Source organism: Crocodylus siamensis, chromosome 15 (genome assembly GCF_052110815.1).
Source record: "Crocodylus siamensis isolate JL-2025a chromosome 15, ASM5211081v1, whole genome shotgun sequence".
In the NCBI taxonomy this organism is placed as follows: Eukaryota; Metazoa; Chordata; order Crocodylia; family Crocodylidae; genus Crocodylus; species Crocodylus siamensis.
The window spans coordinates 38829424-38855343 of NC_143409.1; the positions used below are offsets into that span (position 1 = coordinate 38829424).

General features: G+C 43.9%; 1 protein-coding gene across 2 annotated transcripts in view; it reads right to left on the reverse strand.

The window, feature by feature from the left end:
* LIPC (lipase C, hepatic type) overlaps positions 1 to 25920 on the reverse strand; it is an 88035-nt gene that overhangs the window by 11587 nt on the left and 50528 nt on the right. For both annotated transcript variants that reach the window (XM_090028259.1, XM_090028258.1), the window contains exons 3-7: positions 20564 to 20647; positions 17884 to 18071; positions 13958 to 14137; positions 9232 to 9349; positions 2929 to 3162 (exon numbers count right to left, since the gene is read on the reverse strand). In XM_090028259.1, coding sequence (XP_089884385.1) covers positions 2929 to 3162; positions 9232 to 9349; positions 13958 to 14137; positions 17884 to 18071; positions 20564 to 20647 — 804 coding nt within the window. The remainder of the gene's footprint in view (positions 1 to 2928; positions 3163 to 9231; positions 9350 to 13957; positions 14138 to 17883; positions 18072 to 20563; positions 20648 to 25920) is intronic.

Below are 25920 nucleotides of genomic sequence, written 5' to 3' on the forward strand. Positions count from 1 at the left end.
CCTGCAGGTGCCACTGGCAGTGTCAGCAGTGGCAAGCAGTGATCGCTGACTGCCCACAGATGATGCCAGCGGTGTCAGGGGGAGGGTGAGGGTGTGTGACAAGCGGCAACTACCCACAGGCCTTTTCATAGGGAGTGCACCGCCATATGCAAGGGGTGCATATGCACCCCCTACATGTCGCCAGTGATGCTGGGCACACAATGCCCTCTGTAGGTGTTTCGGCTAGCGCCTTGGATTGTCTGCATTGGTGCCTTATTTTACGCGTACTAAGACAAAGCTTCTGTATATAAAACTTGAATTGTAACAAATCTAATTGGCAATCATGGAAAATGAGGGTTGGAAGGGACCTCAGGAGGTCATCTAGTCTAACCTCCTGTTCAAAGCAGGACCATCCCCAACTAGATCATCCCAGCCAGGGCTTTGTCAAGCTGGGTCTTAAAAACCTCCAGAAACGGAGGTTCCACCACCTCTGTAGGTAGCCTGTTCCAGTGCTTTACCACCCTCCTGCTGAGTTTTTCCTAATATCCAATTTAAACCACCCTTGCTGCAACTTGAGACCGTTGTTCCTTGCTCTGTCATCTGTCACCACTGAGAACAGTCTAGCTCCATCCTCTATTGAACCCCCTGCTTCAGGTAGTTGAAGGCTGCTATCAAAACCCCTCTCAGTCTTCTCTTCTGTAGAGTAAATAAAACCCAGTTCCTGCAGTCTCTTCTCAGAAGTCATGTTCCGCCACCCCTGAACCATTTTCATTGCTCTTCACTGGACACTCTCCATCTTGTCCATTTCCTTTCTGTAGTGGGGGGCCCAAAACTAGACCCAGTACTCCAGATGTGGTCTCACTAGTGCAGAATAGAGCGGATGCAGCCCAGTGTGCTGTTGGCTTTCTTGGCAGCAAGGGCACACTGCTGATTTTGTATCTATCTCACTGTCCACTGTAACCCCCAGGTTCTTCTCTGCAGAGCTGCTGCTTAGCTAATCAGTCCCCGGCTGTATTGGTTCATGGGATTCTTTGGTCCTAAGTGCAGGACTTTGCACTTGTCCTTTTTGAACCTCATGAGATTTCTTTTGGCCCAATCATTTTTCTAGGTCACTCTGAATCCTAGCCCTTACCCTCCAGTTTATCTACTACACTCCTTAGCTTGGTGTCATCTGTGAACTTGGTTGGGGTGCAATCCATCCCGTCTTCCAGATGGTTAATGAAGATATTGAACAAAACTGTCCCCAGGACACAAACCCTGGGGCAATACACTTGATACCAACTGACAGCTAGACATTGAGCCTGACAATCCAGCCAGGTTTCTGTCCACCTTACAGTCCATTCATCCAACCCATACTTTCTCAGCTTGCTTGCAAGAATGCTGTGGGAAATGGTATCAAAAGCCTTGTTAAAGTCAAGGTATGTTATGTCCCCTTCTTTCCCCATATCCACAGAGCCAGTTATCTCATCATAGAAGGCAGTCAGGTTGGTCAGGCATGACTTGCCCTTGGTGAATTCATCCTGACTTCCTAATCACCTTCTCTTCCAAATGCCTAGAAATACATTCCTTGAGGACCTGCTTCATGATTTTTCCAGAGACTGAGGTGAGACTGACTGGTCTGGAGTTTCCCTGATCCTCCTCCTTCCCTTTCTTAAAGATGGGCACTATATTTACCCTTTTCCAATCACCATGAGTTTTCAAAGATAATGGCCAGGGGCTCTGCAAGCACATCACCCAGCTCCCTCAGCACCCTCAGATGCATTGCATCCCACTCCACGGACTTGTACACATTCAGCTTTTCTAAATGGTCCCTAACCTGTTCTTTCACCACTAAGGGCTGCTCACTTTTCCCCTCAAACTGTGTTGCCAGGTGCAGTGGTCTGGGAGCTGACCTTGCCTGTGAAGACCGAGGTAGAAAAGGCATAGAGTACTTTTGTCTTTTCCTCATCATCTGTCACTAGGTTGCCTTCCCCATTCAGTAAGGGACCCATACCTACCCTGACCTTCCTCCCGTTGCTAACATACTTGTAGAAACCCTTCATGTCCCTGGCTAGCTGCAACTCCAGTTGCGCTTTGGCTTTCCTGACTTCATCCCTACATGCCCAAACATATTCTTGTACTCCTCCCCAGTTGTTTGCCCAAGCTTCCACTTCTTGTAAGCCTCCTTTTTGTATTTCAGCTCCCTGAAGAATTCTCGCTAAGCCAAGCTGGAAGCTTGCCGCATTTGCTATTCTTCCTGCACATTGGAATAGTTTGTTCCTGAGCCCTCAGTAAGGTTTCTTTAAAATACAGTCAGCTTTCCTGGACATCTTTCCCCCTCAGACTGGCCTCCCGCAGGGTCCTGCCCATCAGTTCCCTAAGGAAGTTGGTCTGCTTTTCTGAAGTCCAGGGTCCATACTCTGCTGCTCTCCTTCCTTCCTTTTGTCAGGATCCTGAGCGCAATCATTTTTGGTCGCTGCTGCCCAACTTGCCATCCACTTCTACATCCCCCACCAATTCTTCCCTGTTTGTGAGCAGCAGGTAAAGAAGAGCATCAGACCCTACCGAGAGATCTGCCTATTTTGCAGGGTAGCAACTGAAGGACAAAGGAGTAAAGATGAATTGAGCAGGTAAACACTAAAGCATTGTGTTATATAAACTCTCCCATTCCCTGAACAGTTGCAAAATGCCATAGGATTCATTCCAAGATACTTAGTAGTAATGCTGTTGGCCTGACTTCCAGAGGTGCTGGATACATCTCTCTCACTGAAATCAGTGGGTAATGTGGATGTTCAGTACAATTAAAAAATGGGTTATCTGTTTCTAGCCAAGGAACTCTATTTTCCAGAGCTGCATATACTTGGTATGATACTTTAGTCTACTTAACTGCATAGAGTCATCTTAAGTTTCTCAGAGATGCTGTTAATCAAGCTGCAGTAGTTTGTTGCTTTTTGTCACAGCACTCCTTACCAGTGATTCCATACTGGGCAATGTGATTGTACACATGCATGATGTGGCAGCCAGGTTGAAAGGTGCCTCCGTTGGGGTAAAAGTCAAAATGGGCCACTGGCTGCTCGATCCCAACGCTGAGACCCATGTGCTGTTTAGTAAATGTATGGATCGCATCTACAAAGTTTGCATCATCTGGAGATAAACGATCTGTTGGTGACATTCCTTCAAACAAAGGACCAGCAGGGTCAAGGCCTAGAATAAATTCAAATCACTGGTGTGAGATACAGTAGATGGATTTATTGTACTTCATTCATAAACAGCAATACCATTTAAGCTTGAGAGAAGCTCACTCAAGGACCACCAGTTCTTATAGTACTGCCTTTTCTTGATAGAAACAAAATCAGGTATAATAGCCAAGTAATATTAGCACGCAACTGGAGCTCCAAGGCTGAAAGCAAACAGACATTGTAACAAATTGTAACTACCATAAGCGCAAGGACACTGGCCTGGAGAGATAGAAGTGTTTGTTGTAGACAAGCTGCATTCACTAGTGCTCTGTCTGCTTGAATGGTGTTTACTTAATTTTTGTTTTTGCATACTCTAATAGTCACATGTTTCAGAGACCCTTCTGAACATGGAAGTCCCAGCCCAGGCTTGACTTTTACCCCATATAAAGGACCTGAAACTTCCTAAAACTTGCTTTGTTTAATGAAGGAGAGAGAGCTTTCTGCATGCTAAGGTTTGTTCATTTGTAATGATTCTCCGATGCTAAATGACTCTGCATCAAGGCAAATAGTTATCCCTTTCTGAGAAAGAAATAATCTTTGGCCTTTTTTTAGCTTTAATTTAGTAGAAGCTTTTGTAATATGTCTATCATCTTAATTTTTGAGGGCTGTTCAGAGAATTAATTTATGAAAATGAAATGAGCCAGACGTGCGTGTGTGTGTGCGTGCCGAGAGCAGGGGTTGGCAACCTTTTTTCTACTGTGGGTTGCTCCTTATGACCTGGCTCTGCACTCTGGCCATCAGCAGATGTTGTGAGGGGAATAAATAGAAAACGGCAGGTGTTAGGATCCTGGGAATGCTGTCTCTGCTGCTGTGGCTGGCGTGTGCTGCCAATTCCCTGAGCTGCCGTGGGCCAGAGCCAGTCTCTTCATAGGCCAAATCCAGCCTATGGGCCAAAGGTTGCCAGTTCCTGGTAGAGACAGCTAAGTGTGCTGGGCTGGGGTCTGTGCTCAGGTTCTTCCAGCAATCCCACTGTCTAATGGATTACTTAAATGTAATCCGCCCAAACCTAGAACACATGTTAAAAGTAGAGAACATAAAACTAGCCCAAGAGTGTTGGTGGTGTTTTTTTGGATGTTATTTAGTATTCAGTTGAGTTCATTTTTGCAAGGTTATATTGGGTTTGCTGAAGAATATCTGTAAGTATAATTAAAAATAACATGTTTTAATTTATTTACTTGTTCATTACTGTGGCTTACCACACTAAAAAGGCTTAAACAAGTAGAAGAGGGGTTCAGATTCCAGGCCATATGTGCAGGTGTGCACAACGCTGTCATGTAAAATCAACTACTTTGTGTGCAGGTGCAAGCACAAGACCTGACTGCATAAAACACATTGCAGTATGTGGCAATGAGTTCAAACTCAGAACTGGGACTCTAAATTACAATGATATGCTTTGCTCCCAGATCAGACTCAAGTCAAATGTGTTTTTCTAAAATGTAAAGACTGTAGTTCGGGGATGCTCCACCTCTGCCCCCCCCCCGGCCAGATTCAGCCAACAGAGTCGTGTCATCCAGTTCACGGATCTCCCCATGGGTCTGGAAATTTATTGGTGTGGGAACAGTTGTAATTAACTCCTATTACCACACTCCTACTGTCAAATTTCCAAGCCTGGCCAGCCCCATGCAGAAGGATCAGGCCCCATTACTGCTCAGCTGTATCAAGCCAGGGTGTGACGTAGCCACATGGAAAAGGCCTGGCTGGAGCCTGATGCAACTGCATGGAAACAGCACCAGTTGGGGCCCAAGCTGGCACTATGCAAGATCAGGCCCCAGGAGAATGGTTCCCATTCAGCTGTGTCAGCCCTGGATGGGCCATTCCCACACGGTTTGATTGGGCCCCGGGTGGGCCAGCATTGCATGCTGTATCCAGCCTGAGGATGAAACTGGCATTGCTCATCTAGCCCATGGGCTGAAAAATTGGGGCACCACTGCTTTAGGCAATGGGAATCGCTTGTAAGAGTCCGTTCTGTCTTTTAAAATGTTGTTGCTCATTAGACTTGGGGGGGGGGGGGTGCGCACACGTACACACCTCATTGATACATTTGCATTATACACATACTCATAATTAGCGTAATTACAAAGCATTATGGCAGGCCCAAAATGCCACCAGTCAGCACAACTAAGTGCAACGGTTAACTTTTATGTTTACGCTAAGCATCTATTAGGGATACTCTAATGATATGCTTCTTGTATAATATAATCCAAGACTATAATTTGTCACAAGGGAATTGATTTCAAATTACTGTAAAGAGCAGTGTGCCACAATTTGAAAGCACAAGCACAACTAGACAATTTCCTTAATGTAATTTTCTCCTTAAAATGAGTCACTAATGTTGAAGTTGGAGATGAGTGGGTATGGGCCAGATAAGAGGCCAGGTAAGGTTCCAAGTGAGTAGGTAACATTTAATTTAGTACCTTGTCAAGAGTAGATAAAAAGATGAAAACACAATTTACAAATTAACTGAGAGTATAGCATCCAGTTGTACTATGTCCTTAATTTAGTGTATTAAAATGGAGTTAAATGAGAAGACATTGTGAGCATTTTCCTGTTTTGTTGAAAACCCCTGGCCAGACTACTATTCTGAAATGCAAGATTGAACCACCCTTGAATGAAATCTTTTTGGTTGAAGACTTCTTATCCCTGTGCTGTGCAATTGTCCACTTCCTAGTTTGGTTTGAGGCTAGAAGATCATTTACAGTAACATTAAAACAGGAAGAAAGGTCCTTTTTCCTGTACTTTGACCCCATTTCAGAATTGAGAAAAAGTAAACATTAGAAGATGCTCTGCTTAGATTTTTCAGCCCAGTTTCCACAAGTAGTGAGAAGAATTTCCAAAATGAACCTTGTTTCTATTGGAGCATAACTCAGAGAACACAGACTTCATCCAGAAGGAAAATAATTTCTCTTATCAACTCAAGGTATTAGGCGCTATTTGCTGGATTCTTCTTTGATGCAAATGGAGTCTATATAGCTTTTCTGGTAGAGCCCAATTTTGCACCACTGAAATCAATGGGAGTTTTGCCAGAGATTTCATTTGGAGCAGAATCAAAGCTCTAATTACCACTGCACTGCAGAAAATGAGTAACTCGAATAAATTGTATATCAGAAAAGGAGAGAAGCAGTCAAAGTGCAGTTATCTCTGAATGAGACTACCTTGCAGTTCTAACATAACAGTAGTTATGTTATTTAAGAGGTCTTTGCATAGGTATTGGGCAAACCAGAACAAATACGGTTGGCACACCTAAAGGAAAATGTTTTAAAATTGTGTATAGTGTTTTTAAATATCAACTTTTCAACAGACTGCTGAAACTACTGCTTTTCCACATTGGTACTCATTGCTGGGGACCTACTTGATTCACGGTTTCAGAGATTTTGCAGAAACAGTGATATCCAGGATTGTCCAATAAAAATCAATAACAACAAAAGCAAAAACTTAATAAAAATAAAATGCAGTCCCTGCTGCTGGGAGGAGAAAGCACAGGCTAGTGGGGTGGCACAAAAGGCAGCAGGCAAGATGGTGGCTTCCCCCTTGTCCCTCCTCCACCTGGCTGGGACTTTCCACCAATCACTGCTGAGAGGATGGGCCATATGAAGGGCAGCTAGCAATCAAGATGGCAGGTGCCCTTTCATCCCTCCTGCCCCCAGGCGTGTCTCTGCCAATCAGCAGTGAGGGGCAGGGCTGCATGAAAGGGAGCCAGCAATTAATATGGCAGCTGCCCCCTTGTACCGCCCCCGCCCCTGGGTTGTTCTGCCAGTCAGGGCCATTGTGAAGTGTTCACAGAATTAGAACTTTATGCCGCAATCAACCTGCGAAAATTGTAAATACCTGGGCTATGTGAAGTTTTGGGTGCTGATTTGATTTAGAGGAGATTTGGCTCGATTTGGGGACCAAATCTCCGAATTGAATCAGGAGACCAATTAAAAGGTCCGGATGTATTCAAAGCTGTCTGAATTGATTTGGAAAAGATTTGGAGAGCTTTGATGATTTGGGCATTCCCTGCCCACTGCAGCAGGGAGCTGGACCTAGACTGGGAGCTGGTAAGTACAGGGTGGGGGAGGGGACTATGGGGGGACCCCTGCCAGGCCCCATCCCCTGCCTGCTCTCCCATGGCTGTCCCACCTGCCTCAGCTCCCAGCTCTTTAAAAAAAAAAAAAAGCACCCACTCATGGATGCTGCCAGGCAGGGACGCAATCCCTCCTGCCCCCCACTTCCCCACGCCTCATGGGGGCTCTGCTATGAGCTCCCTGGCTCCCTCCCCACTCCTCCAGCTCCCCCTGTGGCTGCCGTGCCTGCCCCAGCTCTGGGTCTTTAAGAAAAGAACCCCCAAAACTTCCCCTGGACTCGCTGGCTCCTGCAGTGGCCTCGGGGCTTCGGTGGGTTCATGCAGAGCCCCCATGCAGTGAGGGGCAATGAGCTTTTTTTTTTTTTCTTCCCCAAGGTGTCAGGAGCTGGGGTGGGCAGAGAAGCCATTGCCGGGGCTGGGAGAGGGTGGGGGACTGGCCCGTGCGATTCAGCCGGATTGAATTGGGACAGTGATTTGAATTGCTGAATCGAATCACTGTCCCCTGAATCAGCCAAACCCAGAGCTAATACTAGCTGCTTTGCGCAGGCCTAGTAAATAACCCCATGATTCAGATAGAGTCCTAGGTTTTACTATAGAGAAATAATCAAGTGGCAAACTGAAAAAAAACTACATTTCCACACAACTGTTTTATTAGCGCAGAATTGTATCAAGCAGGGAGTGTCCCATGTGTTAGTGCATATTGACACTGTGAGGAAAGTACCTGTGGATTCTGCTACTTGCTGAACAGGGGTTGCTTGGCCACTTTCTTGTGAATGAAGTGGGAATGTTTTTTTGAGGATAGAAAATCTGTGTTAAGACTAGTGAGGCCAGTAATAGAAAACCAGCAATCAATCACATCTGAAGTGAAGGTGTGAACTTTGTTATCTCTACTACTTTCCTTGAAATGACAAGCCCCAGGAAGAATGCTTGTTTGGACCCTGGTCTGGATGGGTGGGAAGCAACTGCACAGCAATGACTTGCCAGGGCTGTATCTAGTGGCATGGAACTTGATTATTTGGCAGGAAGGAGGGGTGGCAGTGTTAATTTCCACTACTCCCCTGCTGCCAATTTTCCTCACCCATGTGGATTCCTGCGGGCCAGATGCCATGGCTCCACGGGCCAGGTGAGCACCCTGATTTAGACTGTCTTTTTAGACTTTGCTTTTGATCAGACTGAGGAAGGCCTGCTAGTCACAAGATCTAAAACTCCAAAGAATTTTTCTCTAGGGAAGCCCTTTAGCACCTGGAGTGCATGTCTTGCAAAGTACAGCCTATGTGAGGTTAGAAGTATTGGCTGTACATATTGCTCCTCAGTTGGGCCTGAAGCAAAACTGTGGATCAAAAAACCTTTTGGCACCTGGCCTTTTCCTACTCCAGCACATTTATCATACATGACAAACCTCCCTTTCAAGGCATGAATGTCTGAATGGTTTGATTATTAAAATATGGCCGCAGCCCTGTTAAAGTACTGTATGAATATTCTATGGCACGCACAGAACATTTTCAGTATCTGCAACTCTAAAGTGAGCTAATATATATACTACACAAATGTGTGTATATATGCATGCAAGATATATACATATATTCCTTTGAGTTTAATGGAACTACTTGAATATGTCAAGTTTTTTGCGTACATGACAATTTCCAGGTTCTGGACCTTAGTTAGCATTTCAACATTTAGACTCAATAAAATTAAAGAAGAACACTAATACACAATATGCCAAGCACTATGTACTTAGAGAGTATTGAGAAGAAATATGCAAATTACATTAAAACCACTGTCAGCAAATATATTTAGAACCTCAGTGTAATTATCATTGTTATGGACTGAAACAATCATTAAAAATAAGTTTGAACATCTTTAATTATAGTTTTAAGGTAAGTTGTAACATAAAGCTGTCAGATACCATTATATTTGAACAAAGAATCCAGTTGACTGTATGCTTTTATTAAAGCTATAAATATTTTTTACCTGTAATTCTTCCAATCTTGTTCGTGCCACTAATATAGCTGCCAGCAAACCCTGATACATGAGCTCCTAGGCTGTAGCCAATTAGATGAACATCACTTCTGGAAAATTGAATGGAATCCTAGAAGACAGCAGCATTGTGATTTAGGTACACAAAAAAGGAAAAATAAAGTGGTGAAACATCTGAACATATATTGTAGGCTAGGAACTGCCATGAGTTGCAACTTGTGCCAATTTACTTCTGGATGCCAGAAGTCAAATAAGGTACTTGAGTCGTACACAACATGAATCTGTTGATACTAACTTCATTTCTAGCAGACACATTCCCATCAGAAAACTGTCATGCCATTGATCACTGCTACCTAGGTATTCTGTTTAGGGAAATACTAGGGGTTTTGTTGATCTTTATTACAAGTGATGCAGATGCTGTACTCTGCATCTGCAGTATTCAGTTTTCCAATTGCTGAAACCTACATATTATTTAAAAATCCAGAGTAAAACAGTGCTTTGAAATAAAAATGTTGTCTGGCCTCTTGCTAAGAAACAGATGTGTTGCAAAGTATTGCCACACTCATCAGAATTGGAATGTGATACAGTAATGACAGACCTTGGATTCATTTGTACAACTGGATTTCTGGTATAAAACAAATGTATTGAAGCAGAATTGGCCTCAGGCCTTTCATTGTAACTAATCAATGCTGCATACTACTGTGGAAGAAATCAAACTTGGCCTTGTGGTTGAATCAGAACTGACAGAGCCGGCTTTTCTTTATTTAGGGCCATACTGTGATCACGGAGAATTTCATACAGCAAGGGGGAATCACCCACGTGTCTGTTTCAAAGGAATCATCCCCCTCTCTAAGTATAAAAATGCTTGAAAACTTAAGACAGATAGAGAGAGAAAAAAAATATGACCTTGGAGAAACTAAAACAAGTTTACTTAATTGGACATCCGTGCACAGGGTAATAAGACATACAGGATTTCTTATCTCAAAACTTGTAACTGAAATAAGCAGTATCAGCACTTCTGGTCTCTGTTTTTCTAGCCAAGTAGGCCAGGAGCCCGACTAAATTTACTCCTACACTACTTAACTTGCTCACTTAAGCTGTCAACTTAAGATCTTTACACAGAAAAAAGTGGAAGTTGTATGTCCTTTGCTGGCACACCAACAAAGAGCCAAACCTCTCTTTCTAACTTAAATTTGAACTTTGTCTGCCAGCTCAAGTTATTCTGTTCTAATATTAATTACTTCTCTTTTGTGTCAATCAGGAGGAAATGGTAAGTTTTTGTGAGGAAAAAATGATTCTTAGAAATTGTTTGGACAACCTAAAACTAACAACTCCTTTGACTCATGCTCTTGAGCCCGAGATGATGCCCCATAGCTCTCAGATTGTGAGCCCTGTGGCTTGATTTCTTATTTATTTTCTGTTAATTTTTTTTCAGTTTTACAATATTTGATACCATGGGTGACTGGTGCCTTTGGAGTCTGGGGGGTTCCCCTAGTGGTGGTGGTCCCCCAGCAGCCAGCTGGTGACTCGGGGGTCCTTGCACTTCCGCATGCGGCACGCCGAGATGTGCTGCCGATAGAGCCAATTTCAGGGGGGGCACAAGTGCTCTTGGGGGGGGCGCACAGGCCCCCAGTGGCCCCCCCATGTGTTGCCTATGTTTGATATTCATAGTTGTTGGTATTTCACTATGTTAACCTGTTTCTAAGCAGAAGGAAGCACAGCAGAAAGAGGTTTAATGGATTAAAAAACAGGTTTTCATACTCTTCAACTCACTGGGGGGTTTTCGGGTTTGGCGGCTGGAGGTTGGCTTTTATTTTTGTTGCTGTCACTTCATTAGTTTAAAAAGAACTTCTCTCTGGTGAATGCTGTGAAAGTTTAGAGCATGGGCAGGCAATTATTTTGGTTGGAAGGGTGCTTAATGAATTTTGGTGAGCTACTGAAGGCCACAAGGGTAGTCCCTTGACAGGTGCCCTGCCCTCTGGCTGCCATCTTGGGATCAGAAGTCCCATTCCTAACCCCTGACCTTTGCCACCAGTTGTTCCCTTTGCCCCCTAAAGTACTCCTTTTGGTAAGGGAGTTTGCCATCTTGGAAAAGGAAAAAACCAAATGAACAGTTTACTAGAAATCAAACATTCAATAACATAACATATTTCAATTTGTCCTGATTTGTGTGCGTTTGCATTGTGTATACAGAGGTGATTGCATAATAGTGCAAAATGAAATCTTATTCTTGTAGATTGTGAGGGGAGGGTGTGGGTAGGTGGGTGTGGGGTTTGCGGGGGGATGTGGGGGTATGTGTGGTTTGGGGTGTGGGGGAATGAATGGGGGCATATGTGGATGTGGGGGGTGGGTATGGGGATGTGGGGGTGGGGCTAGAGGTGGGTAGGGGGATATGTGGTGGGTATGGGGTAGGGGTGTGCAAAATGAGCCATATTTGATTCAGATTTGGATTCAGCCCGAGGGACAGTGATTTAATTAATTGTTTTGGATCACTGTCCCAATTCAATCTGGCTGAATCCAAATCTGAAGTTTTGATGCTGATTCAGAGAATCAGTGATTCAGCCATACACACAGCTTTAAATGTTTTTTCTACATACCTTGAGGTACCAGGCACGACTCATGAACATGCCATGGTCGGATGGATGGAGCGTCCCACAGGAGTGTGGGGAGGGGGCCCCTGTGTGCTCAGCAGTGAACCCAGGCGTGGACCAGTAGTACTTCTGGTACATTTCTGGGTCCTCTGCTGAGCATGTGGGGGGCCCCCCTGCACCCCTCTGGCTCAGCGATCAGCTGTGGGGGGACCTCAGGTGCCCGCCTGACCCAGGAAGCATTAATCACTGAGCCAGGGGAGTGCAGGGGGGGCCCCCAGCATGCTCCCCAGCAGACCCAGAAGAGGACCGGAAGTGCTTCTGGTCCACTTCTGGGACTGCGCCGAGCACACTGGGGAGTCCCCCATGCTCCCGTGGGATGCTCCAGCTGCCCCACCATCACAGCATTCATGAGCCACCTGGTACCTTGAGGTACATAGAAACAGCTTTTAAAGCTGTGTCTATATCTGAATCATTGAATCTTCCCAAATCTCTCCAAATTGGTTTGGAAGGTTCCAGTTTGATTCTGAGAAATTAAAGGGTCCTCTGATTCAATTTGGTTTTGGAGATTCGACCACTGAATGAGGCCGAATCTGCCAAATCGAATCAGGGGCTGAAGCTTCACACAGCCCTAGTATGGGGTTTCTGAGAAGTTATAGATATGGGGGGGGCGGGTCATGGAGGGAGAGGGTGACTGGGGGTGCATGTGCATGGTGGGGTGTGTGTGCAGGGCCCCCCTTCGTACACAGCCTCTGCTGCCAGTGGCAGCAGCAGGCGGAGTCCCATAGTGGCACATGGTCCTGGACTGCACATGGCTGGGTCACCAGCTCCATCACATGCCTGAGACCCATGCTGCTAGGGGGAGCCCTGCGCAATGAAGTCTGCAGTACAGATTGTGAGGCTTGGCTGGGGTAGGAGGGAGAGGAGTGGAGCTGGCCCGGCTCCATAGAACAGAGCTCCCTGCTGTTCCCTGTGACCTGCACATAGCAGGGAGCATGACTGGGCTGCTGGCTCCATTGTGCGGGGCTCCCCCAGAGGCATGTGGCTAGTGTGGAGAGCCCAGGAACTGCAAGCAGGCCCTGCACAATAGAGTCAGATGGACTCCGCACCCCTGCCAGCCCAGGCTCTGTGGTCATGTTGCCCTGCCCTGGGTCCCTGCTGGCTGTGGGCCCTGTGCTCCTGCCCCCTGCTGCCATCACTCCTCCTTTACCTACCCAACCTCCTCCAGTGCCACTGGTATCACCACTCCTGCTCCCTGCCACTGCCACCACTTTCACCCCTGCTGCCTCTCCTGTCCCCACTTGCTGCCTCTGCTGCCCTTACCCTGACACTTCCCCACCTTCCCCCATACCTGCTGCCCCCCTGCCATCACTTCCTCACTGCCACCACCACTTCCCCCACCCACTGCTGCCTCCCTACCTGCAGGGCTGGAGTTAGGGCTATCCCATGGGCAAGGATGGGAGTGTAGTGTGTGCTGCCCCTGCGGGAGTGAACAGGGCTCAGCCCATGCAAGCACAGCCGGGGCAGCCCGGGGCTGAGCCAGATACAGTGAATTGGTAGGCGTCCACTTGTGGGTGGGATGAAATTGCCTGGTGGGCCAGATATAGCCTGCAAGCCGTATTTTGCCCACCCCATTTAAAATGTGATGTAGTAAGAGATACCATACCCAGGCTGCCTTTAACTATTTGCCAAAATGAGTGCAGTCTCCAGGGCATGTGCATTGAGTCCTTTGTTTGTATGCTGTAGTGCTCTTTGAACCTAACTGCCTCCCACTCCTGACCACAGTCAGTTCTGGAGGGTTTGAACTTGAAGTATTATACAACACAGCGTTGTAGCTCAAACAGCTACAAGTGCTAAGTGACCACAGAAGGCTAGAGAATCCTACCTCCAAAATCATACCAGAATGCTTTAATAAAGAAAACCACGTTTCCTCTCTATTATATGGTAAAAATTTTATGAAGTCTTCAGAATTTTTTTCTATAAATGTTCCACATTGCAATGAAAGAGCAGAAGTGTTTGAAATAGATCACGTTAATCAGTATAATAGTTTAGAACTGTGGTAAAAGCATAACCAAAAGGAGAAAATTGTTCTCTGTTTCCTAAAAGTAATGCAATATAATTTGGGCTCTTACCTCAAGCCATTCTAGGAAACCAGCTATCTCTTGGCCTATATAGCGTGTGTTTTGTACTGCTATGGGATAGTGCTGATGAGCAAATGAGAGCCAATCTGCAATCATCACATTTGTTTCTTTATGCTTAGATTTCAGGGTTGCTGCCATCTTCCAAACCCAGCTTTCTAACATACCATCTACCTGTTTAAAAGACAGAAAAAAGGAAAGGAGAAGAAAAAACTTAAGGCCATCTTTTTTTACCTGTGAAATTTCTAATGACAAACCCCATGGAAACAGGAATTGATCAAGCAATAAGAATTAGTTAGTACTAATAGCTATAACCAGGGAACAAAGCCTGTTTTATATATCATTATTATATGTGGTAACATACATTGGAGAGGCATCTGAACTCAAGAGCCTGTGTCAAAAACTTATTATTTGGATGTGTAAATTTGACTTTTTACATTGCTGAGGGTGCTGCTGCATATATTCTCTTTTCTAGAAAAACTAATGTCAAAAACTGCTTGCATTTCACTTTAGAGCTGCTAAAATGCAAAAAATCTAGTTGTAAGTGGGGTGGGTGCTTCCTGATCTGCAGGCTTTCGATTTTTCTAGAGCAGAGGTGCTCAAGCTTTTGACCCTGTAGACCATATGATTGGCATAGGCCTGGTCCATAGGGCCAGATCGGAAGAACGTAAGAACGGCCATTTATTGATTCCTAGCATTGGTCCAGCTTGCCCAGTCTCCTGTGTCAGTGGCAGAGAGCGAATGCTGAAAGGGACAGGGAATAAGGTATAATCAAAGTTTTTCCCACTGTTCCTCTTACTTGCAGGTTTCATCCCTACATGCCAAGGTTCAACCACACACTGCTTCTGTTTGGTCCTGCACACTGGGATAGGGCCTTGAACGACCTCAGCTGGCCCCTGCAAAGCAGGATTGGGCCCCGCATTGGCTCCATATGATGTGATTGGGCCCTGGATCCCCACACCCACCCATCTGGCTCCATATGGTTCAGGCCTCATGTTGCCCAGTGTGCCTAATCTAGCATGAAGGGCCTGTTGGTCCCCAAGGGTCCAAAAATTTGCCATATTTTCAGACCTGTGGTGAGCTCCACGGACATGGTGCTGGGTGTCAGGGCCTCTGGTCAAGCATGCCCAGATGGGCCAAGCACTTGAGTTACACCTGCCCATAATCCCTGACTAATATGATCATCCCAGTTCTCTACAACCAGATTGGCTCCTGGAAGCACTACTCACCCCTTTTAAGCACACCTGCAGCCACAGGCTGCAGGCACGTCTTGACATAGCCTCTCTGTTTTGGCAAGCCTCACGTTCACTGTTCTCTCTGGTTCTCTCAACTCCTGACACAACTTTAGCTTTTTCTGACCCTGACACTGACCTTGGATCTCCTCTGGAACTCAGTGCTGGTCCTCTGACCCCTGGTTTCTGATCTTAGCTTGCTGCTCAGACTGTCTCTTGGATCTCCCCTCTTGGCTTTCCTAGAATTTGGCCCACACATTCTCTGTCCCAGACCCCAACCTAATGCTTTGGTAATTTATGCTCCTGCCTTGCAGACCCCCTAGTTGCTACCAGTGGCATACCACAGGCCCAGCTGCCTATGTCCTGGCCAAAGCCTTCCACTCTGGTGGCCAGATTTGGAGTCTTCATAGATTTCATAGACATCAGGGCTGGAAGGGACCTCGGAAGATCGAGTCCAGCCCTCTGCCCAAAGGACAGGAAGTCAGCTGGGTTCATAGGATCCCACCAAGATAGGCATCCAATTTTCTCTTGAAGGTGTTCAATGTAGGTGCTTGAACCACCTCCGATGGCAGGCTGTTCCAGACCTTGGGGGCTCGGACAGGAAAGAAATTCTTCCTTATGTCCAGCCTGAAATGGTCTTGCAGGAGTTTATGACCATTCAACCTCGTCATGCCTTGGGGCGCTCTGGTGAACAAACATTCCCCTGGATCCTGGAGGTCACCCCTGATAAACTTGTAGGTGGCCATCAGATCACCCCTGAGCCTGTGCTCTTCCAGGCTAAAGAGTCCCATGGCTCTCAGCCTGTCATCATAAGATCTGTTTTCCTGACCTCTGATCATGCGCGTGGCTCTCCTCTGGACTCTCTCAAGCTTCTCCACATCCTTTTTGAATTGTGGAGCCCAAAACTGGATGTGGTACTCCAGCTGCGGCCTCATGAAGGCCGAGTACATGGGGAGAATGATGTCCCAGGATTTGCTTGAGAAGCATCTATGGATGCAAGCCAGCGTTTTGTTCTCTTTAGTAGCTGCAGCATCACATTGCAGGCTCATGTTCATCTTGTGGTCAATGATGACCCCCAAGTCTCTTTCTTCCATAGTGCTAGCCAGTGTAGCACTACCGACACTATAAGGATGCTGCAAGTTTTTTTTGTTTTGTTGTTTTTTTTTGTCTTACCATGTTTTGAAATATAGTATTTTTGGCCCTAATTTATCATTTTTGTGAAAAAGTGTTTGATCACAAATCCTTGGTTCACATGAGTAGTTCCATTTAATTCAATGGGCTAGAAATCCCTAATGTATGGGTTTTTTTTTTTTAATTGTAAGAATCCTTACTTCCCATCATATTGAATATAACCAATTTTTTCCAATTACTGAAACTGTCAGAATTAAGTTAAACTAGTTGCTTGTATTTCTCCTACCAATGGAATTTATAGCTCTTTAAATCTCTTCTTTATTGGACCTTTAACAGAGCTTTGAGAATTAATACTGAAATTTTGGTTTCATTCTTTTTGAACTAAAAAGCTTTCTAACATGGGCCTGGATCCCTCTGCTAATGTGAATGTTTTCATCGATGGGAATGGGATCAGGCCCATCATTTGGCTGCACAGTAGGCATAATGTTTGAGCAAATTTTCTCAATTTGGTAAAGACCAAGGGTAAAATGCTGGCTAGAAAGAAGTTAATGGGAGTTTGCCATTAACCTCAGTGGTGCTAGGATTTCATTGCTGCTGGACATGAGGCTACAGTAAAAACTCTTGATTTCTGATTCGGTACATCTGTTCCAATTTTCAATTGTATAGTCATTTTCCATTTTCTTACAAAACATACATATCATGTAAAAGAAACTTGGGTGAGATTTATTTGTTTGAGACACCGCTGGAATAATTTTAGGGTACACATTACTCCATTACCATGTTCCTAATGATGTTAAGAGGTGTGGGGAGGTTAACATCTGTTTGTTGGGGACTGGAGGGAAAGATGATGCCAAATAATTCAAGGTGATGATATAGATTTACTCAGAAAGATGCTTCTTGCCACCTTCACTAATAATGCTAATTCTGTAAGATTCTGCTACAGATATCTGCTAAAATAATGTAATTTCTTCTTCCTGTCTTTTTAACAGCTGATTAAAATTTTGTTCCAGAGCAGCACTGTTGTTTGTTTGAAATTAGCTTCTTTTTAAAAAGAAAAAACAAAACAAAATATTTTAACTTGGAACCAGTTCAGTGATTATTCATTGTTGTTGAGGGCTTCATTTTCAGCTGAAAGTGCTTATGAAAGAAGATGTGTCTCTGGAAGAAATGTGGAGAGATTTCATGCACTTCTTTAAAAAAAACCAATCAGTAAATAACTGGCTGCAAATGGAAGAGAAATGAAACTGTTCATTCAATCCTCTAGAGATGCAGCACATCAGTTCAGCTACTTGTTCAAACTCTGTTGGTATTAAACTAAAGAAGGAGTCAAATCCTTAGCACAAGTTTCCCATATGAAAAGTTTGTTTGTTTATTTATTTCTGCCTCAGTTTCAATGGAAGTACCCACATTTGGACTTTTTCAAGCAATGTCTTCTTCTAGGGAAATGTACTGTCATTTTAGTTGTAAACTTTCTTTAGAAGATGCTTTTTGGTAGCATCATAGTAGATCAAATCTGATGCAGTTTAAACTAAAAAGAAAAGAATGTGAAGTTCATACCGACCATCCATGGACTATCATCACCAGAGGAAGAGAGGAATTGAAATTGCATCTGTCAAGAGTCTCTATCTGATTAAACGCAATCAGACAGCCTTCTTCAGCTGGGTCTGTATAGAGTCGAAATTTGGTTCGTAAGTTCTGTTGCTCTTTCTTTATTCTGGTGTACCAATGCTGGGAGTCCAACGCCTCTGAAATGGGATTGAGGTAACATATGTTATAATATGGAAGGCGCAGCCTGTGAGGAATGCTTATGAAACACAATATAAGACAATGAAGTACAGTCTCATAGAATAAACTCCTTTATAACAAGGATTACAAAGAACAAGCTGCAAAGTTCAGGTCAAAATATGACCTTTGTGAGAGTGTGAAGCTGGTTGGGTTTGGTTTGGACACATTGCTTTTGATAACTTCAGGTGCACAGGAAATATTGACATTATAATTATATTAGCTAATACAATAAGTGCCATAAAACAAGGTACAGTTGTTGTGATTTTACAATGCTCTTATATACATAGACAAACACTTTCGTAAGCTGGTAGTTCTGCAGAGGGTGTGTCACCTAATGTGCACCTGCTTGTAGCTGCTGAGTAAGCATCATTATGCTAAAACAACCATTTAATATAGAGTTATAATCCTGCTTAGGGATGTATGCTGTGAGAGCATATTTTAAGGCCAAGATAAAATGTCCTTGTATTAGTTATAGTGTATGCAATTTTAGAGAAAATGGGCTTGCAGGAGATATAGAGTAGGATTTTTAGAAAACTAAATTCAGAATGGTATCACATAATTGGAGAGCTGCATGGCAGTAATGATGGATACTTATACACATGTCACACCTCTGCTCCTATGTGTGCTAATGAGCACGTGCTGGAGCAGACTTGATTAATAGAGTCTGCAGGGGTATGCTAATTAGTGTGTTCTGGCAGTTTCCGTGTCACATGCATTCAGTATCCCTGCATTTCAAAATGACATTGGAGGCACTTTAACTAAAGCTCATCGAATGACATGTGACACTGCCCCCTCTGCCCCCTCCACCTTGGAGCACATGTATAGATGCTCTACATTTAAGAAGAGGGTGTTGGGAGGTGAAATGATTCAGGCAACCACAGTCCCATTAGTATAGTCCTCAATAGTATGCCAGACTTTAAAGCAAATTTCAAGGAAAGAAAAAAAGATGTGGAGATAAGTGGAAATGGAATATAAAGAAGGATGCTTTTACAAAATGTGTATTTGCCTGACCTGATATCTATTTTTGACAACATTACTAATTGTAGATAATGGAAATTAGGATGACCTAATCTGTCTGGATTTCAATAATGCATTGGACATTGAGCCACATGGGAAATTACTGGGGGAAATGATGTTATAAGGTCCATCACATGTGGTTAGTACAAGAATTGTAAAGGCAGAAAAGAACTCAGCAGAAGGAGACTACAGCATGTTATGCTGAAGGGGGAAATGTCAGGCTGGAAATTTAGTGTGCGAGTTCAAGTTTTGGTCTTGGCTAATCTTATTTAATATTTTCATTAATGATCTGAGCATATAAACTAGGTGTCAACTAATTAAATTGGAAGATACCTTTTCTCTAGGGCAAAAGATTGAGAAGTCACTCGACTGTCAAGAGAAATATTCAAAACTCCATGAGGGCTTATAGGATGTTCCTTTAAGAAACAACCAGGGAAATAGGCTGTACAAACTCTTTTTTATAATTAAAAAAAACCCATTTGACTAGTTGACTTAACAATGCTAGGCAGCTTTGAGGCCCAGGAAATCCAAGGAAAGTCTCAAGAGGACAATAACAGCCAGGTGTTTTGTTGTTAGACCCAGACAATACAGACATGGAGCTTCTTGAAGGGGGAAGACAAATAAGAATTCTGAAAAAATTTGGGAGGACCTATGCGGGAATGGAGCCCACGTGTGGACAATGTGTTCAGTTCTTGGATGAAAGTTGTCTACTGCATACAAAATATAATGTATTATTATATGTTTGCTTGTAGTTCAGTTTCCAAATGTAAGCATGACATATGTGGGTACAAGTATTCTTGTACATCATGACTTACTCTTTTAGATGAAGATTTTTCATAAACCAGATTATGCTCTGTCACTGCACTCTTCCCCAAAGTGCTTCCATTTCCACAATCCACTAGCAAATTCATCTATATGTTCTGATGACAGTTTAACCAAAGCATACAGGAGCATTCACATGCATAAAGCTTTGTAGCATTGGGGTTTTATAATATGCAGAACCTAAATAATTTACAAAAGCAATTCCGCTCTTCAAGCTAGAACGTATTTTTGCAACACAAGACACTTATTATAATCATTATTTGGTATTGTATTTTAGTAATTGTGACAGGGCAGTAAGCCTACCCTGTCATGAAACACCAAAAGAACAAAGGGGGAAAAGAAACTTGCTGCGGAGGTGAGCCTGGATGGGGGGAAAGCTCAGCAGGAGTTCCCAGATGTGATCAGCTGGGAGAGTTGGTAAAGCAGTGAATAGGATGCTATGGCCAAGCACATAGCTGATCAGTGCAGGAATCTACAAGAGAGCTGAATGAGCAATCAGGGTATCTCTGGTGAGGGGAACAGCATGAAGAGGAACTGAAGGGAGCATGAAGCTGTGGTGGTGGCATACAGCAGACCAGGGAATGGACAAGGAGTGTTTCAGCAATGAACTTACCTGAAAAGCGGGGACGAAGAGGGAGGTGCCACATCTGAGCCGGTGATTTCGAGTCCAGTGGGTGCGGGCCTTCATTCCGGAGACCTGGATAAGGAAGAAAGATTGATCAGAAATGTGACTTTGGGGTGTTGGCCCAAGATAATCCCTCTCTGAAGGATAAGGGTGGAGAGATTATATGAATGTTTATTTGAGAACTGTGGGGTGAAAAACAGGACAAGAAGCCAATGGCAAGACACCAGCTGCTGGGTCATTAAGCAAGGCATCACAGAGATTATGACTCCCACAGGGGAGACCCAGTGAGATGAATGCTGAAACATCTGGTGTGCTAAGGACAGGGTATGGGCGTGGTGGAGCCCTGTGAAGAAGAGCCAGCTTTCTAAGTTGCAGAAATCAACTTCAGCTTTGTCTCCCAGGACTGTACCTATTCGGTTCCTTCCTTTCCATCTAAGTCATGGCAGGAAAATTGAAAGGAGACTATCCGGTCCAGAGAGAGAGAGAAACTGCAATTTTACTTTGGTGGCACAGCTAGGTCTTCCACAGTAATCAAAAGCTTAAGAAGAGTAGCATATTCTAGTTGACTGTCAAGTGTGTGAAACATTGTTCATGGCAATGAAATTCCCAAAACTGTATTGCACTGTATATATGTGCTGCTTTTTCCTGCCATTAATTATTGTAAATTCCATTTTATAACAGCAAACCACTCCTGGATAGCATGTTACATTTCACATATGGGAAATATCACTGATGGGGGGCAGGGGGGAATAGTTAATCTATTTAAAGGGGGCTTAGAGTTTTTGCTTTTTAAACTTCACTATTAACAAAAGGTTAGTTGTCAAAACGCTCAGCTTGAGTAATACAATGTGAAATACTTGTCTTTAAAGATTACTTTGACTATTGGAGCTATTTAGAACTTAGCTAGGTTGTTCATCCTTCACAGCATGGAGTCATGAGCACATCTCCTGAATCCCTACCATGAACTTCTGATTTCAGAGAAGAACAACCTCAGGAGAAGGTAAAGCTTTGCCTAATGGACTGCAATCCAGGAGAAACGTTTAAGCAGCGATATGCTGAATCCTATCTTCAAGGCACTCTGAATATTCTGTACACCAAGGTATAAGATGCTGCTAATAGGGCATATCCCCCACATCTTTTAAGTTTTGTTCCATTTTTAAAAAATTAAGATAGGACCCTCAGTGCCCAAGGATTCATCAACACCTCCTTTTCCTTGTGTTGATTTGCTGGAAATGGGAAAGCCTGTATTGGCTCTTGAAAGCATGCTGCTTTTTTGGTCCTTGTTTGGAAATGCCCTGGGTTTTAAAGCCAGCCATGAGAAAAGAAACCAAAATTAAACTAATGTTAGTGCTTTATTTTAACACTGCAGCTGTTGTATGTGTTCTCTAACTTACCAGGACTCCATTTTTGCAAGGTACTGAATGACTGTACCTGGTGACTTCAGTTATGTTTAAGGATACTCAGCATCTCATGACATTTTAAATCACTATCCCAATGGAGATCATTTAAATGTTTATTAGTAAATGCCTTTAGGAAGTTTGTTGCTCTAAAAAAACTGGACATTATCTACCGATACCACTATACAGTCATCTTCATGACAGGTTTCAGATTATTACCTTAAAGAATGTTGCAGTCTGTTTTTCCTCTAGTAGAGCTACCTCTCTTCATAGTTGATCAAAACTATGAACAGAGGTGAAGGACCACACGAAGAATTATTAAAAGTAGTGCGGACTAAGAAGCAATCTGTATGCTGTGTCTGTAAAGGAATAAATCCAAAACAGAAAAGAGTTTAAACTGGCTCTAGGTCCTCTGTTTGGGAAACTGAAACCTCTGTTTAGCTACAGAATATGTGCAATATTGAGTACTGCCCTACTCTAATTTTTAAGCTTTATCTGGAAGAAGCACCTCAAGGAACAAGAGGGTAATTGGTTTCCTGGGTAATGGTGCCTTTCGGAAGAATGTGGGCAGGATAGTAGCTGTGCTGTTTCTTTGACATGGACAAGACTGCTCTCTATTAGAAAGTACACAAAGATTCTGGTCAGTACTGGTCTGTATATGAAATTGAGACACTGTAGACCTCCAGCTTGGAAGAGGTTCAGAATACAAACCTATTTCTTTCACAGCCAACTTTCAGTGAGGAAAATGTTCTGCTGTAAATAACAGCTTCTAGCCTTTGCACTGAACAAAAATAACCTAAGGTGTAGTAGAAATATTACATAATTTTTCATAAATCAAAATAATTTTTAAAAATCAGATCATAAGAATGCTTCCATATGTGAATGGCTATCCAAACACTCCTAGCACTTCAAAACCCAAGCACCCAAATATTGAGGCTCCTATAACTCGTAGATTCTGAAAATTTAGACCAAAGCCAAATCTGTAGCTTGGGTCATAGGAAGGCTTTGCAGAGATCAGTGGTCCAAAATTTTACCATCAGGTTTCTAAAATACAATGCATACATTTATCTATCACTTGAAATAAAGGCTAATGAAATGGCAGCGTTCTGGTTCTCAGGTTGATAAATGCATCTTTTAGAGCTATGTAGTGTTGGCTTTACAGTGTTCCTGCTGAATATCTAAAATTTAATTCACTAGCCTCTTTACTTCATTTAGAAGTGTCTGTCAAAATCCCTAAACTGTTTTCCATGCATAATCATTTGCTGAAGTTGACACAAAATAGCATGGTGTAACTATAGAAGATTGTAGCTAGCATTGTATTGGAATGCTTCATCTGAATCTGTGACACAGCTCAATAATGAATTTTGAAAGTTTGATGTAAAGTAGTAGTATTTTGGTGCATAAGCACTTGTTTTTGATCAATGTGTATTCCTTAAGCTATTTTGAATCTTTGGGACAGGCTCTTTATACAATAGCTGATTCAGATGCAAAGCTAAAATAACCATGTGATATTGGACTGAAGAGAGTTACTTACACGGCCCTTTAAAAAAAAACAGTGAAGGATAACGAAAAGCATGAATGATATAAATTTGAAATTCTTCACCACCGTTTATTCACATATTTGTCACTGATTTACAAAGCCAAATTTCTTGCAACTATATATTGGTTACCTTCCGTATTATATGAGATTTAATAATGGAGTACCTCAGCTTGAGCTTTCTTGATAGTACTGCCTTATATGGGTTTCAGTTGACAGTGATTGATAGCTTAAAATGGTATTTAAAGGTTTGCTTTTTGGGAATTGGCTTATAGGTGTGTGTGTGTGTGTGTGTGTGTGTGTGTGTGTATGTGTATTTGAATGGTTCAGGATGGGCAGGAGGGGTTAATTGATTTCTAAAAGCCTGGGTCTCGCACATAGATTTTTTTCAGCCTGCAGGCTGTCTAACAAACAAGAACACATAGTCTGAGAAACTGGGGGCATGTACCACACTGTTCAATAACATGAAATAAGGTGGCACCAGCTCACAAGGCCAAAGAGGGGGGCCAAAATCTCTTGTTTTGGGAAGAGTGTGCAATGCATGTCATGAGCTTGGAATGCACTGATGAAACAATGTGGACCACATGATGACCGCAGAGAGACCAGTCAGCAACAGCCACAGATGAAGAGTCATCAGGAGAGAAGGAGAATACAAAAGCAGAGATTTGAGAGTAACAAAAGGCCTTGGTCCCTCTTCCTTGTCCTTCTCCTCCATTCCCATCACCCGGGAGGGGTCCCTGAGGCCACCATGGACAGACGGCACACCACCAGCCTGTCTCATCCACCTCACTGGGGTGGGGGTGGGCCTTGGCATCCCACCTCCAGGCTGTTGACATGCTGACATCTGACACCTAAGACAGAGCCCTCAGAATGAAGCCTGTGTCCTGGCCAGATATTTGTTGACTCTGATGACAGCTCATATCAATCTATATTGGTAGATATATAGAATTGTGTGATTAGTCTTTGCCATCTTTTCCATATCCACATTTTAGGTTATGCCCAAGCCTATACTCAATAGGAATTTCAGTAGTTAATCACTGTTGACTCTGGATTTAGGACTCAGATGCTTTGCTCCAGGGGGACCCATCCTCAGACTGACCACAAACATTCCATTTGATAATAGGCAAATTTACTGATACCCAGTGATAACAGAAAAGAAACAATGCATGACAATGAGGCAACACTGGAGTGTTCTAATTGGAACACAGAGCAGACTCAATTAATCAAAACTTCTCTGACACATTCTAATTAGAATACAAGTCAGCATGTGTATAGGCAGCCTATGGGTGCATATACATATGCTCCAATGTTTCATAGTTTCATAGGGACCTGAGCAGATCATTAAGTCTGACCCCCTGCTGTGGCAGGAAAGAGTACTGGGGTCAAATAACCCCAGCAAGGTGTTCATCCAACCTTCTCTTAAAGACCCCCAGGGTAGGAGCCAGCACCACTTCTCTTGGAAGCTGGTTCCAGATCCTCGCTGCCCTGACCGTGAAGTAGCACCTCCTGATGTCTAATCTGAATTTACTCTCTGTCAGCTTGTGACCATTATTTCTAGTCACTCCTGGTAGTGCTCGGGGGAACAGGGACTTCCCCAGTGCCTGCTGGTCCCCCCGACTAGTTTGTAACAGGCCACTAGATCCCTCCTCAGCCTTCTTTTGTGGAGGCTTAACAGGTTCAGGTCCCATAGCCTCTCCTCATAGGGCCTGCCCTGCTGCCCCCTGACCATGCGAGTGGCCTCCTCTGGACCCTCTCCATGCTGTCCACATTCCTCCTGAAGTGCAGCGCCCAGAACTGGACGCAGTACTCCAGCTGCGGCCTGACCAGTGTCACATAGAGGGGGAGGAACACCTCCTTGATCCTGCTTGAGATGCATCTGTGACTGCATGACAAGGTACAGTTGGCCTTCCTGACTGCATCCTCACACTGCCGGCCCATGTTCATCTTGGCATCAATGACTCCAAGATCCTCTTCTGTCTCTGCACTGATGAGAAGGGAGTTCCCCAGCCTGTAGGTATGGTGCTGGTTCTTTCTCCCCAGGTGCAGCACCTTGCACTTGTCAGTGTTGAGTCCCATCCTATTCTAATCTGCCCACCCCTGTAACCTGTCTAGGTCCATGGGCCAGATAGAATAGCCTGGCGGGCCGCATCCAGCCCCTGGGCTGTATTTTGCCCACCCCTGCCCTAACATCTAGGTAGCATGGCCTAGAGCTAATGCTAGTCTGAAGTAGCATAACTTTGAGACCCCCAGAGACACTTAGCACAAGTCAACAAGTTTTAATGTGTGGACACTTGCACTTAAAGTGCCTTTAGGATGGTCTAAGTGTAATGCTTAACTTCACCCTTAGGTTAGAGACAAGCAGAGACTTGAAATGTGGTGAGGAAAGGTTATGGTACAAAGGCAAACATCAA